At 41.9% G+C, this 18,000-nt stretch overlaps 1 protein-coding gene across 3 annotated transcripts in view; it reads left to right on the top strand.

Moving 5' to 3' along the window:
• The first annotated feature begins 632 nt into the window (after nt 1-632).
• RhoGAP68F (Rho GTPase activating protein at 68F) overlaps nt 633-18,000 on the top strand; it is a 321,213-nt gene continuing 303,845 nt past the window's right edge. Inside the window, exon 1 of one of the 3 annotated variants that reach the window (XM_067088349.1) lies at nt 633-792. In XM_067088349.1, the coding sequence (XP_066944450.1) occupies nt 756-792 (37 nt within the window). In that variant the 5' untranslated portion in view covers nt 633-755. The remainder of the gene's footprint in view (nt 793-18,000) is intronic. The other 2 variants (XM_067088352.1, XM_067088348.1) reach the window with 2 other exon arrangements.

Genomic DNA, 18,000 nt, shown 5'->3' with positions numbered 1-18,000 from the left:
ACAGTGCTATTGTTTTATTTTTTCACGTCACATCTCTATTAGTCATCTTACTTTCTTTTAAAAATTTAAGTTTTTAACTCCTTGCCTAAATAAATCAGGATTCTGAATGAAGTTTAAGGTGAAGTTCATTTTAAATGACTAACATTTAAAGTCCGCCTGTGCCAGTTATTGGAACAATGAACGCTGTCCGTATTTTTATCAGTTTGGCAGTTGAGAATAGAAGTATAAACAATATTTTATTATCGAAAGGGTTTTTATTATAATTTAGTAAACTTCTTTTCTTCTACTTGTAAAAGTCTTAATTTACATTTGCCGATGGATTTTCGTTAATTAAAAAAAAAGTATTATTGCTCAAGGGATTCGGACAGTGTGTCGTAATTGAGGATATTAAATTCCCGAATGCTTAGGAAGCTATGTTGGTGCTGTTAATTCTAGTAATAATCTTAAAATGAAGAAAATTATGAAAAACATATCAATAAGAGTAGTAAAACTGAACAAAAATTCTTATTTAATTGTTTTTGTAAAGGATTTTAAACGCTTGTATGCATTTAATGGTAATATTAGACTTCTTGAATGAAATTCAAATATGTGATTGTAGTGAACAGTCCAAATATTTGCTGCCAATAACGTTTAGACGTTTCGATATGTTGTTGTGTTGTCAACAATAGCCAGATCAGCTGATTGTATATTCTTAAGTGTTTGGTAGTGACTAAAATTTGAAGGCTTTAGACTCTTGATGATGTTCGACTGACAAGATGGGGACTTTTAAAGATCCAGCGAGGCCTGTTACCGGTAAGAATACTGCTAATGTATAGTTTAATAGTCGTCTGTAGCTGCAAGTCGAGGGTAGGCTAGCTTAGGATATAGAACACAGTGACCATATCCTGTGGTAGCCAAATGCCAAAGGATAACGGATTGTAATTGTATAGGCACAGAAAATACTTTATTGTTGATATCATTATTTGTGGTTGGTGTCGTGTAACGGTTCGGTTCGTTTAGGCTGAAGTTTGTAATGACTAGTTATAGGGTATGCCAAGGGTGACGTGACAGCTAACCTACCAAGTCTGGAGTGAATAGGTAAGGCTGAGTGAAGGCTACTTATACCGTATACTAATTTATTAACAGACTTTCAACAAATTTGCATGTTTTATGCAGTTTTAATAATTATTTTTCGCCCAAACTTCTTGTTTTCGTGTTACCCATTCATATAAACCTAATTCAAACAGTTATATGTAAAACCTCAGTGGGGAACTAGGGTTTTGTCAAGGGAAATCCAAACAGGTGTCAAGTGAATCCATTACACCAGGGAAAAAATAGAAGATTCTCAATATGAACATTCACAAAAATCAGCTGGTTTATGTGCATAGCCTAATCAGGACAATCCCGACTCCCTCAAAAATATGTAATATATATGATGCATAAAAAAGTGGCAAGGAGAATTACAGGGATAAATTCCAAGCTACTCTTCCAGAACCCAGCCTAACCTAACTTAGAATTCTGGGTTTTACCTGGTTGGTAGCCAGATCTCCTTGGATCCTTCCTTCCTAACTTGACGAACTCTGTGGGACCATAAGTCATTAAGGAATACAGTGATACATACTAACCTAACATTCCTCAGGATTACTTAACCTGCAATGAGGGGTCATATGTTACATGGGGGAGCTTCATTTGGACCCATAAGTGTTGCTTATGTTTAGCATATTTCTTGCTAAGAGATTGGAAGGTCAAAGGCTGTGGTTCACCACTACCAGGAGGGTCTACTAATTTTGCATTACTTTGGTGTGGGTCTAATTTGGAGACTTCCAGGACAAATTAATACAGCCATTAGTGATTTGTTTCTTTTTAAAAAAAGTTCCAGATTCCTGTAAATGCAGTGAGGGACAACAAAATGGACAACTGTTTGACTTGGGAGGGACCTTCAAAGAACAATTACAAGGTCTAAAAACAGATGTCTTGTAGCAGGTGTGGCGTTGTGCAGCCAAAGGGATTGCTCAGTGATTGTTAAAATATATATTGTCTCTGCAGCTGGGTTATTAATATAATAATACTGCACACACTTTTGAAACATGTGACACACAAGGTCATAATATTTTAGATAAATATTGGGTAATGAAAATTGGGCATTATTATTATTATTATTATTATTATTATTATTATTATTATTATTATTATTATTATTATTATTATTATTATTATTATTATTATTATCATCCAGAAGATGAACCCTATTCATATGGAACAAGCCCTCAGGGGCCACCTGCTTGATATTCAAGCTTCCAAGTTCATTAGAAAGAAGTAAAAGTAGGTAAAGGGAAATACAGAAAGAAGAAATCTCACTTATTACAAAAGAAAAATTAATTAACAAGTTAATAAATAGATAAAAATGCAAGAGATTATACAGATGCAAGGAGACTTGTATTAGAGTAGTATTGCATTGCATCTTCGCTTAAACTTCTGAAGTTCCAATTGCACGACATCCTTAGGGAGACTATTCCAAGGTCCAACGGTGTGAGGAATAAAGGACCTCTGGAACTGTTAGACAGCGAGATATATTTACTGCATATTGGCACAGCTGTTCAGCAAATCTGGCTGCTCTTGGCAGGCAAAGGGATTATGGATCAATTGTAATAGTGAAAGGTCTCTGTTAAAATACAACTTATAAAAAATTGACAAACAAGAGACCACCCATTGATGGTCCAAGTCATAGCTGCTAATATTAGGAAACAGAAACCTACCACCACGAACCACTCTATCTAAAAGAGATAAATCTCTAGAAAGAAGCAACAACCACACCGGAGTACAGTATTCTAGTAAAGGAAGGACAAATGACCTAAAACAGGTTGCATTGGTTTTATCACTTTTAAAAAATATATGAGGCCTTACGTACAATACCTAACTTTCATGAAGCATTTGCTGAAGCTTCAGACTCATCCAGCAGAGTTACATTCACCTGAAGGGGAGGATGGGGTGGAAAATCTGTACGAGAGCCACTAATTATATTGTTTTCGTTTTACTGGTGTCCAGCCTCATACCCTACTGACTACACCATTCACTAATCCCCTCCATGTCATGATTGAGACTAAGGGCAGCTTCATTTCTCATAAGTGGAGACTTTACCACACCGCAAGTGCGTCATCAGCATACTGAACAATCTTGTTTTCCAGGCGAACAACCATATCAATTGTATGCACTAAAAATAACAGTGGACATAGTCAGAAAAGAACCAGGAACTTGACTACAAGATGGTTTGAAGTTGTAAATGGTACATAATAAAAAAATGAGATCACACAAGTGCTACACTATGGCACATAGGCTACAAGTGCCTATTACTTTATAAAGAATGCATAAGAAGTTACTGAACTTGATGAAAATAACAATAGTTGATTTTAAAAGTGTATAAAGTACTTGCATGCTTATTGTAAGCTTGTCCGTCACACTCCATAAGTAAAAAAGCCAAAGTGACCATCATTCAGCCATTGGTGTTATTGAATTCTTTGTTGGCAAGAAATTGATATATGACTTTATTACTGCATGTGGCTGTCTAAGCCCCATGCATGTAGAGCTAAGATAGATCAAGTGAAGGCATGCATTCTGAGGGACCCAGTAAATACCATAAAAAGGGTAATGTGAGTGAGTACACTTCCTTATGTTTATATTATGTAGCCTGGTGGAGCTATCTACCAAACTAACCTTTCTAGCCTAACCTAGGTTTAAAGTGCAATTGTATCACAACCAGAACAGTTTTTTGTAAACTGTTTTTTTATGAATTTGCAGAAAAATTAAGTAAGGAACACATTTCATCACTTATTGTTGTCTAATCTAGCTTAAAGCTTAGTTTTTGTAAATTATTATTTTTGAAAATTATTATTGTATACCAGATTAGGTTAGCCAGCCATCATAGCTTTGTATGGAACTTGTTATTCTGACCACCATGACTCAAATTTCATATACATAAGTAACTTACCAAGTAATTAGATAGCTAACGGTTCTACTCACACGGCAGCGTTTTAAAATTCGCGGTAGCACTTCTGTTGTTTTTTGTGTAGGTGACAGGCTCCACCCACAATCGGAGCACCCGGGGAAAACAACTGCTGGTTAGCTCAATTTTGTTTCTGCCAGCTCATCATACCCATCAGTGCCATTGCAGCAGCATTGTTCATGGTTTTCAATTGTATTTTGGTAACCAACAAGTTTTTGTCGGCCTATTAACATTTTTGGATAGTTAGCTTAGTTCTTTATAGAATTATGTCTGATTCCAGCACTTCTAGATTTTGCTCTTGCAGTGAAGGGTGTAAAACTAGGTTAACAAAATCTTATTATGATCCTCATTCAATATGCAGCAAATGTAGATGGCAAGAATGTAGTAAGGAGAAAATGTGTGATGAATGTTCTTGGGATGAGAAGCAGCAGAAAGTGCTTAAATTGCACTTAGACAAATTAGAGAGGGATAGGAAGAGGAAAGCGGCTTCTAGAGCTGAGAGACGGTCACTTAGCCTAGAAACTACTCCTCAACCTAGTTTAATAGCTAGTCCTGCTCTTCCTTCTACTTCTATTCCTGCTTTTTCTCCTTATACTGGCCCTCCTACTATTTATCCACCTACTCCCATGCCTGGCCCATACCTGGCTCCCTTGCTTCTGACCCTAATACCATTGCCAGTCTCGAATCTCAGTTCAGTAAGAAGATAGGCCTTGCAGTTAGTGCCTTGCAGTTAGTACAGTGGCAGAATTGGGAGTCACTGAGAGTGATTATGGATAAAGTGTTCATCAAAAGTGATGAGTGACAGTGTAGTGCAAGTGGAGGAATGGCTATCTGTCCTGTTGGTTCTCCTAGATGAAGGTCCTTGTCATACTCCCCTGAACCTGGGAGAAGACATACCTGAAGTCCAAGGGAGGCTGATGGTGTTTGCCCATGGGTAGTTGCTCCCTCAGTCGAGCTTGTTGCACGATCCCAGGTGTCAACAGACAGCCATTGGAAAGGTGTCTCATTGGGAGTGCATCACTTGTCTTCAAGTTCCAACAATTCCAACATGGACAGGAGGCGCAGGAAGCTTTATCTGGATGCTTCACGACCGCTTAAGAGCCCTTCAGAGGATGTTGGTCGTCGTTCAAACCCACTTCCAGTTAAGCGGTATAAGAAGGCCAGTACTTATCCACAGCCTTTTTGTGGTTATCTGTAGCTACATGGGACAGTCCAGAGGCCTTCTCACTTGAGCACCCATCCAGAGGCCTTCTCATCTGAACACCCTCACCTGGCTCCCAAGCACCCAGCGTCCCCTCATAGGCACCCAATGTCATCAACCAAACGTCTGGCTCATCTTCCTAATTGCACGGTGCCACTTACCGAGCGCCTGGCGCCAATTTCTCAGTACCCGACACTGCCTCTGAGCACCATGCACTCACTCTCAGACATGTTTCTCCTCTTCAGTTGGTGCAGAGACCACGGTCTACATCGCCTTTGGATCAAGATGAACTGTCGTTAGCTCCTACTAAGCAACAATTAGCTGCAATAATGAGCTTATTGAAGAAAGCTCCCTCCGCTTCCAAGACTTCTCATGATGCTATCCTGTCCCCGGATTCCTCAGAAGAGGAAGAGGTCGATCAAGAACCTGCTCCTCCTTCCTAAGCAGCTCCTCTTCAGTATCTTTTGGCAAACTTCCCACCTTTTTTGCCCCAGCTGGCCTGGTCTCGCCTGCCTCGACTTTTTTGATGAGGAGTCATCCGGACGACAGGACTAGACTCCCAAGATGGTACTTTCTTCGTCCTCCAAGAAGTCTCTCAAGGAGATGGGAGATTGGCTTCCAGCCAAAAGGGAGCAAGGGAAAGCTTCTTTTGGCTTTCCTTCCTCATGCTTAGTTTGTAGGAGATGTTTATCGTATGTCACCAAGGAGCTGCCTCTTCCCAAGGGGACTTCTCTGGCCTCATTGACTCTTCTCGACGTTCTGCGTTTTCGTCGGTGGAACTAGATCACCTTGTTAAGGATCTTTTCAATGTTTTTGAAGTTTTTGGCTTTCTTAATTTGACAGTGGGAGCTCTGGCTAAGAAGTGTGAGGACTTCCAAGAACTATCGGGAGACATCTCCTCGGACTGGCTGGGAGTCTTGTCCTGTGCAGACAAAGCCATTAGAGATGGCTCTCTAGAGCTTTTCGCTCTATTCACATTGGGAGTACTTAAGAAGAGAGAGCTCTGGTGTTGCTTTACTACTAAGGGAGTCACTTAGACGCAGAAATCGGCCCTTTTATCTTCTCCTCTGGACAAACTTCACTTCTTTCTGCAGGACACTGTTAAGGAAATTGCATCTGATCTTCAGAAGAAGTCGACATAAGATCTGTTGGCTCAATCCTCCAAGTGCCCAAAATGATTCACCTGATTTTGCACCTAAGACGGCCTCTCCCCTCCAGCAGCAGCCATTTCCTGGAGTTAGACCCAGATCTCAGTTTACGACCCGTTCCAATGTATGTTTCACGGCAAGTTCCATTAAGAAGGGCTCAACCAAGACACTGCCGAAAAAGTGAAAGCGAAGTCCATGTGCCAGGCGGAGCCAGACTCTTGGAGTTTTGGGAAAAGTGGCTGATCACAGGAGCAAAATCAAGTGACTCTGGTCACTCTGTTTATCCAAGGGAAATATGTTTTGGCAGATGAACTGAGCCATTAGAAGCAGGTCCTCCCCACCGAATGGACCTTGGATCCTCTGGTCTCTCTAGATCTTTGGAAACTGTGGGCCAGACCAACATTAGACCTGTTTGCCACTTCCAATAACCATCGACTTACTCTCTTTTGCTCTCCAGCCCCAGATCCTCTTGCGTGAGCAACAGACGCCATGCTGCAAGACTGGTCCAGTCTGGATTTGTATGCTTTTCCTCCTTTCAGGGTGATCAGGGAGGTGAGATAAACAAATTTCAAGCCCACAACAATGCAACTAAGACCCTCATAGTCCCATTTTGCCCCTGAAGGAATGGTTCCTGGACCTTCTTCAGTTACTGGTTGATTTTCCAAGACTCCTTCCCCAAAAACCGTCTTTACTCAAACAACCCCACGTCAGAAGACACCACCAAGGGTTGTCTGCTCTTGCTCTGACAGGGTTCAGACTGTCCGCAAGCTTGTCAGAGCGAAAGGCTTTTCAAGGGGAGCTGCAGAGGCTATTGCAAGATGCAGGCAAAAGTCTTCTAGCCTGGTCTACCAGGCAAAGTGGGCAGTCTTTTGCCAATGGTGCCTCAGGCACAATGTCTTCTTCTGAGACATCTATAACGCAGATTGCAGATTCCCTCCCATATCTGAGGACTTCTATGAATTTGTCTTCCTCCACCATTAAGGGGTATCAAGCTATGCTCAGCTCACTTTTTAAACACAGAGGCCTAGATCTCTCGTCAAACCCGGACATTAATGACCTGATCAAGTCCTTTGGTACGCCAAAGCAGAGGAAGGGCAATCTGATCTCTTGGAACCTGGATGTTGTCTTGAAGTGGCTGACAGGTCCTACTTTTGAACCCCTTCGTTCTGCCTCTCTTAGGAACCTCACTCGTAAGACACGCTTCCTCTTTGCTTTAGCTACTACTTAACGCGTTGGTGAAATTCAAGCCATCGATAAAAGGGTAGGTTTTTCCCAAGGGGATGCAGTTTGCTCCTTCATCCCAGTTTTTTTGGCCAAGAACGAGGACCCATCCAGGCTCTGGCTTCGTTCTTTTACTATTAAGAATTTAAAGGACATCCTTGGCTTCAAGGAAGAAGAGAGAGTATTTTGCCCTGTAAGAACTCTGAGGTACTCTCTTAGTAGAACAGAAAATATCAGAGGTCCATCCAGTAACCTTGGACATTTAGTTAAGAACCCTTCTCGTCCCCTTGTCATTCTTCCTGAGGGACTTGATTTCGGAGGCACATTCACAAATCTAGGAAGACACGTTGCCTACTTTTAAAGTGAAAGCTCATGAAGTCAGAGCAATAGTTAGCTCTTTAGTTTTCAGGCACAATATGTCCCTATCTTCCATTCTTCAGTCAACCTACTGGAAGTGTAAGTCTATTTTTGCATCTCACTACTGTACTGTATTTGAAGGAGGTAAAAACAGTGTTTGATAATAGTACCTTGGGACTGCTATTGGTGGCTGGCATGGTATTGGGTGAGGATTAATAGGAAGCACTCGTTTTCTCCTACTATCCTTTCGCCTTGGTGTAGGGTTTTTCGAGTTTTTGAGGACCCTGGGAGTACAGTGCACCTGGAGTACCCTCCAGTCTTAGTGAATGGGTTGTGGTGTTTTCAGAGTAGGTGAGAGCTTTGTTTGGTTGTTTTTAAGTTTGGTACTGCGCCCAGGCAAGGGCACTTTCATATGCTTTGCTAACCATCAGGCTTATCCTCTGATGCAAAGCTCCCACTTAAGTAGAGGCAGCCCATGGGTCATCTGCCATGCCACTACAGGTTAAGATGAGCACCAACCAGAGGCAGTCTTCACCTGCAGTACAGTAGCTCTCTTACCAGGTAGGGAAACAACAAGCAATGTATCAGTGCTGGCAGAATTTTCTGTTTCAAAGTCATTACCACACTTTTATGTTTTGGAGTAGAATATGTCCTTATATCCCACCTCCATTCAGTGTGGGATTCAGCTATGTAATTACTTCATAAGTTACTTATATGAAAATGACATTTTTATATATGTAACTTACCCAGTAATTGCTTAGCTAAGAGTTTCTACTTGAACAGCAGTTAGAATTCTGAATTCGCGGTAGCGATTCTTTTGTTTGTATAGGTGACTATGCCCTGCCCACTTTCGGGGTACGAAAGGGGAACAACACCACCAACATGACAGTTTGTTTCTGCCGCTTGTAGCGTCAACATTTGGTGTTGTTACAGCAGTTCAGAGTTTTGGAATTCGTATTGGCTTTGTATTTTCTTCTTTGGTGAAGTATTTGTAGCTGTTTCAGCATTTTTTCATTTGACTTTTCATGGATTTGACTTTTTTGACTAGTTAGGAAATGTCCAACACTAGTAGTTCTAGTTTCCGGTATTGCAGTAAGGGCTGCAATACACGGATGACAAAAGCAACCTACGACTCACACCCTGTTTTCTGATTGCAGAGGTCAGGTTTGTTCAATAGACTTGACTTGTGACGAATGCAGAGATTGGGGGGAACAGAAATGGAAGACCTTAAATTCTCATTTAGCGAAGCTAGAAAGAGATAGGAAGAGGAAAGCAGCTGCTAAAGTTAGCGGAAAAGTAGCTAGTCAGGCTTTAACTCCCAGATCAGATAAGGCTGACATATCTATTAGTTCTCCAACTGTAAACCCTTCCCCACCTACATCAATTAATTATCCTAAACCACCTACTCCTTCTCCTGGCTCCATCACTTCTGAACCCGATTGCTTTGCCAGCCTTGAAAATAAATTTGAGCAATGCTTAAATCTTGTAAGTACAGTGGCCCAGTTAGGGGCATCAATGTGTGTCCTGATGGACAAATTTGAAAATAGTGCAAAAGGTGAAGTGTCAGTGGAGGAGGCGGTTGTTTGTCCCGCTGATTCTCCTAGGCGCAGGTCCCTGCCATACTCCCCGCTACCTGGGAGGAGGCATACCAGTAGCCAAAGGGCTACTAGAGACTAGAGATAGCCGCTGGAAAGGCATCTCGGAAGTTCATCGGCTTTCTTCTAGTTCTGAGGAATCGTCGCCTCGCAAGATTCGTCTTCGTAGTTTTCCTGATGAATCTTGCCTGCTGAAGAGACAATTCTCGGGTAAGGATCAGTCCCTGCATCTCCCTTGCAAGAGATTGAGGGAGCCCTCTTTTAGTCCTCAGCCATCGTGCAGCAAGTGGGACACTACAGAACGTTTCTCCTTTCCTCTCCGCCAGGAACGAGGTTCTAGCCCGATTCTCCTCACGGGCGGGCAGCGTCAGTCTTCTGGTAAGCGCCCTGTTCCCTCGGCTCGTTTAGTATCGACGGAATGTCCTATTGAGCGCCAGGAAGCAGACAAGCACCCTGTTGCAGCCAGGTGCCCTAATGTACCCAACCGCCCTGATGTGGCAAAGGGCCCTCATTCGGCGAAGCGCCCTGACGCTTTCAGGCACCCTGAAGTGGTCGGACGTTCCCTTTCGTCAGAGCGCTCCGAAGCTGCCACTCTTCCTATAGCGCTCGAAACCCCTCGAGTCTCCAAGCGCCCTGCAACTTCCGATCAGCCCTCTCCTGTGTTGGACCCCTCTCTTGAACCGTTCCAACGCAAGTTGGATAACATCCTTAACCTTTTGCAGAAGCCTACAGCTCAGGCTGTCCATGATTTAGCTGCGATGACTTCTCCGATCTCTTCGGCGGATGAAGAAGAGGAGCAGGATACAGCTTTGACGCCATATGCGTCTCTCCTCAAGTGCCTTCTTCAGCATTTCCCGAAATTTTTCTCTCCAAGATCTCTGTCCTCTCCAGATTCGTCTTATATGATGAGCTCTCAGTCTGTGGATTCGTCTCGACTACTGAAGATGGTTCTCTCCAAATCTTCGAAGAAAGCTCTTCGACTTGTGGAGGACTGGCTTTCTGAGAAGAGGGTTCAAGGGAGAGCTTGTTTTAGCGTTCCTCCTTCTCACCTCTTACGTATGAGCTATTTGTCGTATGCAACGGGAGAAGCTCCTTCCCTGGGAGTGGCTGCCTCCTCCCAGGGGGACTTCTCTGCGCTCATTGACTCAGCACGGAGATCGGCTCTCGCATTGCCTAAAACTTTCTTCACGGCACAGGAAATGGATCATCTTCTGAAAAGTATTTTTAAGGCCTTTGAAGTGTTGAGTTTTCTCGACTGGTGTTTAGGAGCGCTTGACAAGAAACTTCAAGAACCAGCTCTTTTGTGCAATGAACTCGCAGACCTGGATAATATTCTGTCTTGCGCAGATAAAGCCGTTAGAGATGGCTCACATGAATTAGCTGCACTGTATGCCATAGGCGTCTTAAAGAAGCGTTGAACTCTGGGTCTCATTCACATTGAAGGGTGTGACTGCCTCACAGAAATCGGCTCTTCTGTTTTCCCCTCTGGACAATCAGCATTTGTTTCCTCAATCCACCATAAATGAGATTGCTGCGAGCCTGCACCAAAAGTCAACGCAGGATTTGTTGACTCAATCGACGAAGCGCCAGAAGGATCGACCTGCATTCTTGGCTAAACCATCATCTCCGCTTGAACATCCTAAACCATTTCATGGAGGGATTCAGAGAGCACGCCCCAGGTCCCGAGGTTCGGTTAGATTTGCTCCCCGAGCGATCAGAAAATCTTCAGCAAGATCATCCTCTCGCAAGTGAGGATTTAGTCCTTCATGCTCCAGTAGGGGCCAAGCTTCGTCTCTTTTGGGAGAGATGAGCAGAAGAGGAGCAGATCAGTGGTTAGCAAAAGTTTTAAAGGAGGGATACTCTATCCCCTTCAAGGAGAATCCGCCATTGACCGACACGCCCATCATGTTGACAGCTTACTCCATTGGCTCAGAGAAGTATTCGGCTTTGTCAAAGGAAGTGTCATCTCTTCTGAACAAAAAGGCTATAGAAATAGTGAGAAAAGCAAACACGAAAGGATTTTACAATCGCCTTTTTGTAGTTCCCAAAGCTTCAGGAGGTTGGAGACGTGCTCGACATAAGTGCCTTGAACCTCTTCATAGAGAAAACGAAATTCAACATGGAAACCATCCAATCGGTTCTGGCGTCCATCCATCAGGGGGATTGGATGGTTTCCCTGGACATGCAGGACGCTTATTTCCACATTCCGATTCATCTGGATTTGAGGAAATACCTACATTTCATTTTTGAGGACCAGATTGTTCAATTTTGAGCACTTTGCTTCGGTCTCTCTAGGGCCCCACAAGTTTTCACTCGAGTGTTGGCTCCTTTGGCGGGTTGGCTACGTTTAGCAGGAGTGAGTATCTCGTTGTACCTAGACGATCGGCTAATTCGTTCTCCCACGAAGATACAATGCATGAAGGACTAAAAGAAGACTCCTCTCTTGACCCAAGATTTAGGACTAACAATCAACTTTGAGAAGTCACAAATGACTCCCACTCAGAGGACTCTTAATTTTGGGAGTTCTGATAGACTCACTGAGTTTTCGGGCCTTTCTGTCACCCAGGAGAGTAGTAGACTGTGTGAGGAAAGTAGACCTCTTCCTCTCGCTTCGTTAGTGCTCTGCCACCCAGTGGGTGAGTCTTTTAGGAACGTTGGCTTCTCTAGAACAATTCGTGAGACTAGGAAGACTTCACATGAGACCTCTCCAGTTCTATTTAAGGGCGTGCTGGGACGAAAAGTTCAACAGGACCGCCATGTCTTTCTGATAACCCCGGAGATAAAGGAGGATCTGCGGTGGTGGAGGTCTGCTGACAGGCTTTCAGAAGGGAAGTCACTCGCTCCGATGAGCCCCGACCTAGACTTCTTTTCCGACGCGTCAGATGTAGGTTGGGGAGCACTCCTGGGAAACCTGGAAGTCTTGGGGAAGTAGTCAGCGGAAGAAAAAGGACTGCATATCAATGTGAGAGAGTTGAAGGCTATACATCTAGGTCTGCAACACTTTGCAATGCAGGTACACAGCAAGATTGTAGCGGTACATGCGGACAATACCACGGCCCTGGCGTACATCAAACATTAGGGTGGAACACACTCCTTTTCTCTCTGCGAAGTAGCGAGAAATCTGCTATGTTGGGCGGATCAGAACCAGACACGATTAGTCACCCGGTTCATACAAGGCAAGTGCAATGTCCTGGTGGACGAGCTGAGACGTCACAAGCAAATTCTACCCACGGAGTGGACATTAGATCTTCGAGTCTGTGCCAGCCTTTGGAAACTTTGGGGTCAACTGAGCATAGACCTATTTGCAACTTCCTGGAATTACCGTCTTCCTCTGTTTTGTTCCCCGTTCCCAGATCCTCTAACATGGGAGATGGATGCAATGATCCTGGACTGGTCCAACCTTGACCTTTACGCTTTTCCCCCATTCGGAATGATACAGGAAGAATTAAGGAAGTTTTGCTCTCACCAAAATGTAAAGATGACTCTCGTGGTGCCCTTCTGGCCACAGAAGGAGTGGTTTCTGGACCTGATCAATCTTCTCGTAGATTTTCCAAGGCTCCTTCCCGAAATTCAAAGTCTGCTCAGACAGCCCCATGTCAGGAGGTTTCATCAAGGACTATCCTCTCTGGCCCTAACAGGATTTCGACTGTCTACAGACTCATTAGAGCGAAAGGCTTTTCTAGAGCAGCAGCAGAGGCTATCGCCAAATGCAGACGCACTTCCTCCAATAACGTCTACCAAGCTAAGTGGGCACGTTTTAGGAGTTGGTGCAGAAGAAATAAAGCCTCTTCCTCAAAAACTTCTATCACTCAAATAGCAGACTCCTTTTCTATTTGAAATCCTCGGAAGGGTTGTCGTTTGCTACTATAAAGGATTGCAGAGCTATGCTAAGCTCCGTTTTTCGTCATAGAGGCCTAGACATCTTGAACAACCTAGACTTGTCTGATCATCCTTGATTTGAACCAATGCGCTCTTCTTCTCTAAGGGATTTGACTTGGAAAACTCTCTTTCTGGTGGCCTTATCAACGGCTAAGAGAGTAAATGAACTACAAGCTATAAGCAAAAGGATTGGTTTTTCGCAAGGTAATGCAGTCTGCTCCCTTTTGCTTGGTTTTCTAGCTAAAAATGAGTACCCATCACATCCCTGGCCCCGTTCTTTTTCAATTCCGAGTTTATCGGATATCCTAGGCACGGAAAAAGAAGAGAGAGAGCTGTGTCCTGTTCGTGCCCTCTGTTATTATTTACATTGAACGGAGAAGATTAGAGGCCAGTGTAGTAATCTCTGGTGTTCAGTTAAAAACCCCTCTAGACCCCTTTCGAAAAACGTCATTTCGTTTTTCTTGAGGGATCTCATAGTCGAGGCACACTCTCAATTAGCGGAAACGGACTTAACGCTTTTGAAAGTTAAAGCACACGAGGTTAGAGCAGTTGCTACTTTGGTAGCATTCAAACACACTCTTTTGCACTCAGCCATCCTGTAGGCAACACATTGGAAGTGCAAGTTGGTGTTCGCAGTACACTATTTGCGGGACGTTGAGACAATTTATGATAACTGCAGTACCCTAGGACCTGTGTTTGTAGCTGGCGTAGTGATGGGTGAGGAAGTGTAGGAAGTCTCCCTTCCTTTCCTTTCCTCTTCGCCTTGAAAATGGTGTTGAGTTCTTGAGGAGCCTAGGAGGGCAGGATGTACCTGGAGTGCCCACTAGTTAATTATGTGTTGGGTAGTGGTCTTGTTTTATTTTTAATGATTGTTTAATTATGGTATAGGTGACTTTGTTGTTCTGTTTTTTGTTATTGTTGTGGTACTGTGCCCAGGGCGGGGGCAACTATTTATGCTTTGGCGGCCTTCAGTGTACACCTTTGTCGCAAAGCTTAACCTTATACTTCGTCAGCCATCGGAGTACTCCTTCGCTGTGAAGTGTCCCACTTAAGTAGAGGCGCTTCTGGCCATGCTGCCACGCCGCTACAGGTGAGATGAGCGCCACCAGAGGCAGTATCTACCTGCAGCAGCTCTCTCATCAGGTAAGGAACAACTAATTATCTTATTGATTTTAAAGTGAGATTTTGTCCATGGTTCCCCTCCTCCTTTCAATGTGGAATCAGCTAAGTAATTACTGGGTAAGTTACATATATAAAAATGACATTTTTATAGTAAAATAAAGTTTTATATATACTTACCCAGTAATTATGGATGGAGCCCACCCGCCTCCCTGCACATGGACTCTTTTTTGCATAAACAAATTGTCGTGTTGGTGGTGTTGTTCCTCTTTCGAACCCCGAAAGTTGGGGGGCATAGTCACCTATACAAACAAAAGAATTGCTCAACAAGTCAGAATTCTAACTGTTTTTGAGTAGAAATTCAGTAGAAATTTTAGCTAAGTAATTACTGGTAAGTATATATAAAACTTTATTTTATTATAAAAATGTCATATTTTTTGATAAAAGAAAGTTATAATATACTTACCAAGTAATTACATGACTGGAAACCTCCCTCCTCCCCTCACATGAACATTATGGGACAAACAAAATGAATACTTTTACTAGTTGTTCCTCTCTTTGTCTGAAAGTAGGCAGGGTTAGTCACATAGCCAAACAAAATAGGCGAGGCCCTTCTAAATTTCAAAATTTTTAGCTGCTGGTCAATAGAAACTATAGCAATGTAATTACTTGTTAAGTATATATAAAACTTTATTTTATCATAAAAATGTCGTTTCTCAGATTTCTTTATGAGAAGCATTGTGACAGGAGGCTGTTTCCTTTCCCATTTGACTTACTTTGATAACTGTTGCAGGAGTTGTGATTGATCATTGATGCCAGGGGTTTTTTAACACTGTTCCATCCAAAGGTTGAATTCCATAAAAAGGTTCTTTGCATCCCATGTGGCTTTGAATACCTTGCTAAATTTCTTTAATGTTCACATAGCTTTTTCTTTATGTGATGTCTTCACCATTGTTTTTCTCACGATGATTTAGTATGTTCTAATGCCTTGTTTATTAAAAAGTTATTTATGGCCTTCAATAATTGTTCCGCAACATCATCTATCATGTCTATAAATCCATGCTACTTGAAGAATTTTCTAAATGCCTTCGTCATTCCCAGCGTAACTTTTAAAGTTTGGCATGACATCACTCCTTAAAGGCTTCTAGCATGCATTGACCATTTTAGGTCCCGTTTCATCCATTGCAGACTGTATGAATGAAATTGCACCCCAAATGGTGAATAACTTACAACATTCCATGATACACAGTTAATATTTTTGGTTGGATTCATTGGTTCTTCCTAGTTAGTCAAACACTAATTGGTTGTTTGTTGCTTTTGAATACTGTATTTTCATTTCTATATACAGTACAGTACAGTAAACCCCCGTATTCGCGTTCTCATGGTTGCGGACTCACACATTCTGTGGGTTTCTCTGTGGAACATATCTAGCCATTTTTCACGGGAAAATCCGCTCATTAGCGGTATTTTTCACAGAGAAATATTGACTAATTACTGTATTTTCATATAATTTTCATGAATAAATCCACTTTTTGTGATAAAACTATTAAAATACTCAGGTATTAGCATTTTTACAGGGTTTTTCTTGGTTTAAGCTATCAAAATGGGCAGTTCTAAGTGTTTTTAGAGGGGTTTTAAGTATTCACGGATTTTAGCTATTCACGGGGGTGTGTGGTACGCATCCCCAGCGAATATGGGGGGTTCACTGTACTGTAGTTTCTAGATGGCCAGATGTATTATGTATGATGAGAGAAACTTTGTAAGGCAACACTTCTCTTCCAAGTACATCTTGACTTCAGGGAAGAAGCAAAGGCATAATTGATAAATACTGTAGCAGTGACCTGCTCCTTCCTTTTGTGTCACCATAAAGCGGGGAAATGACTACTGACTTTATTCTTGAGAATGTTTGGGTTTTTTAAGCAGTATATGACATGGCTCTCTGTCTCAGAACTGGAAGTGTTTCCACATGCAGTATCAACATAGTTTGTTTTTCCATGCTTTGAAACGTCATTTTGCCATCCCTTGCATCTCCTTTCAGAACAATTTTGTTTTCATTGTAGCTGAAAATTTGTCTTGAAGATTTCCTTTGTTGCTTATGATCATGATATTGGCCTCTTAATTGTCAGATGCAGACACAAATCAGAATTTGACAGATTCTCTTGGCTTGGCTGGTTACTCCATCATCATTACATTTACAATTTGTGGCCTTTTTCCAATACTGTACAGAAATGGCAAGCAAATATCAGTCACAGTCATCCTAAACAAATGAGACCAAACACACTATTGTAGATGTTTGGAGAAGACAGGGCAGATATGGGAGAGAGATGTTCAAAATGTCAGGGAGGGAGATATATCACATCTCTAACATGGTAATGTCTGTGGGTGAAATTTGAATGTTATATTGCAGATTCATGCATTTTTTGTTTCATATACTAATATAACCCAATTTTTTATAAGGAACTTTGGTATATTAATACTATAATGTCTTTTTTTTTGGGGTGACTCCTTGGTATAAAGTTAGCAGAAAGATGATGACGGTTGCTGTAAATCTGGTGTAGCATGTTAGACAAGTCAAAGAATATTTGCATATTTTACCTTCGGAAAATTAGAAGATCTGCAGTTTCTGTGAGTAACTTGTTACTGCAATACTGTATTTCCAGTTTGTGGGTGCTTATTCAGTGTAGAAGACTTGTACTGGAGTGTGTGGTTAGGTAACCCCCTTTCCCCCATAGCATAGCTCTAGTTATTTATTAGAGGATTTAAGTTGATGTTCTGTTGGACTGGGTTGTATTGAGAATGGAGAGATGTTCTGATTGATTGTGGCATGTCTTTTCAGTTTTGATTTAGACAAAGATGGCTGTAACAGTCGTGAAACTGATTGTCCTGTAAGTTTTGAACATATTAGTGTATGAAGGGATCTGGAATGACATTGTTGACCAGAAATAGATGACAAAAATAAAGATAGTTTGATGGGGAAAATTAGTGACTGAAGACTGATGAGTTCCTGACATGTGACAAATGTTACAGAGTATACATTGGTATTTGGATCACTTGTCTCTTGCAGATGAGATTCAGCATGAATAGTGTAGATTTAAATGCTTGGTTATTGGTAGTTTGCAGTTATCAAACTATATTGGCAGAGATCAGTATAGACCCTCTGTGAAAGGTTTGATGCAGGTAGCATTGCAACATGCTAGGCTTAAAGAGAAAAAGTCTTCAATGAGTTTTCTATTTGAGAATATTTTATATGTAAAGTTACAAGTAAGTAAACCCTGTATTGGAGGCGTTCTCATGATTCTCAGACTCACCTATTTCGGATTTCTCTATGAAACATATACACATTATTCGCAGAAAATATGCCCTTTCGTGGTATTTTCACTGAGAAATATTCGCTAATTACTGTATTTTCATATCATTTTCATGACTAAATGCACTTTTTTATGATAAAACTATTAAAATACTCAGGTATAAGCATTTATAGAGGTTTTTTTGTGTTTGAAC

This window comes from Macrobrachium rosenbergii, chromosome 44 (assembly GCF_040412425.1).
Source record: "Macrobrachium rosenbergii isolate ZJJX-2024 chromosome 44, ASM4041242v1, whole genome shotgun sequence".
In the NCBI taxonomy this organism is placed as follows: domain Eukaryota; kingdom Metazoa; phylum Arthropoda; class Malacostraca; order Decapoda; family Palaemonidae; genus Macrobrachium; species Macrobrachium rosenbergii.
This window is presented reverse-complemented; position numbering and strand designations above follow the sequence as displayed.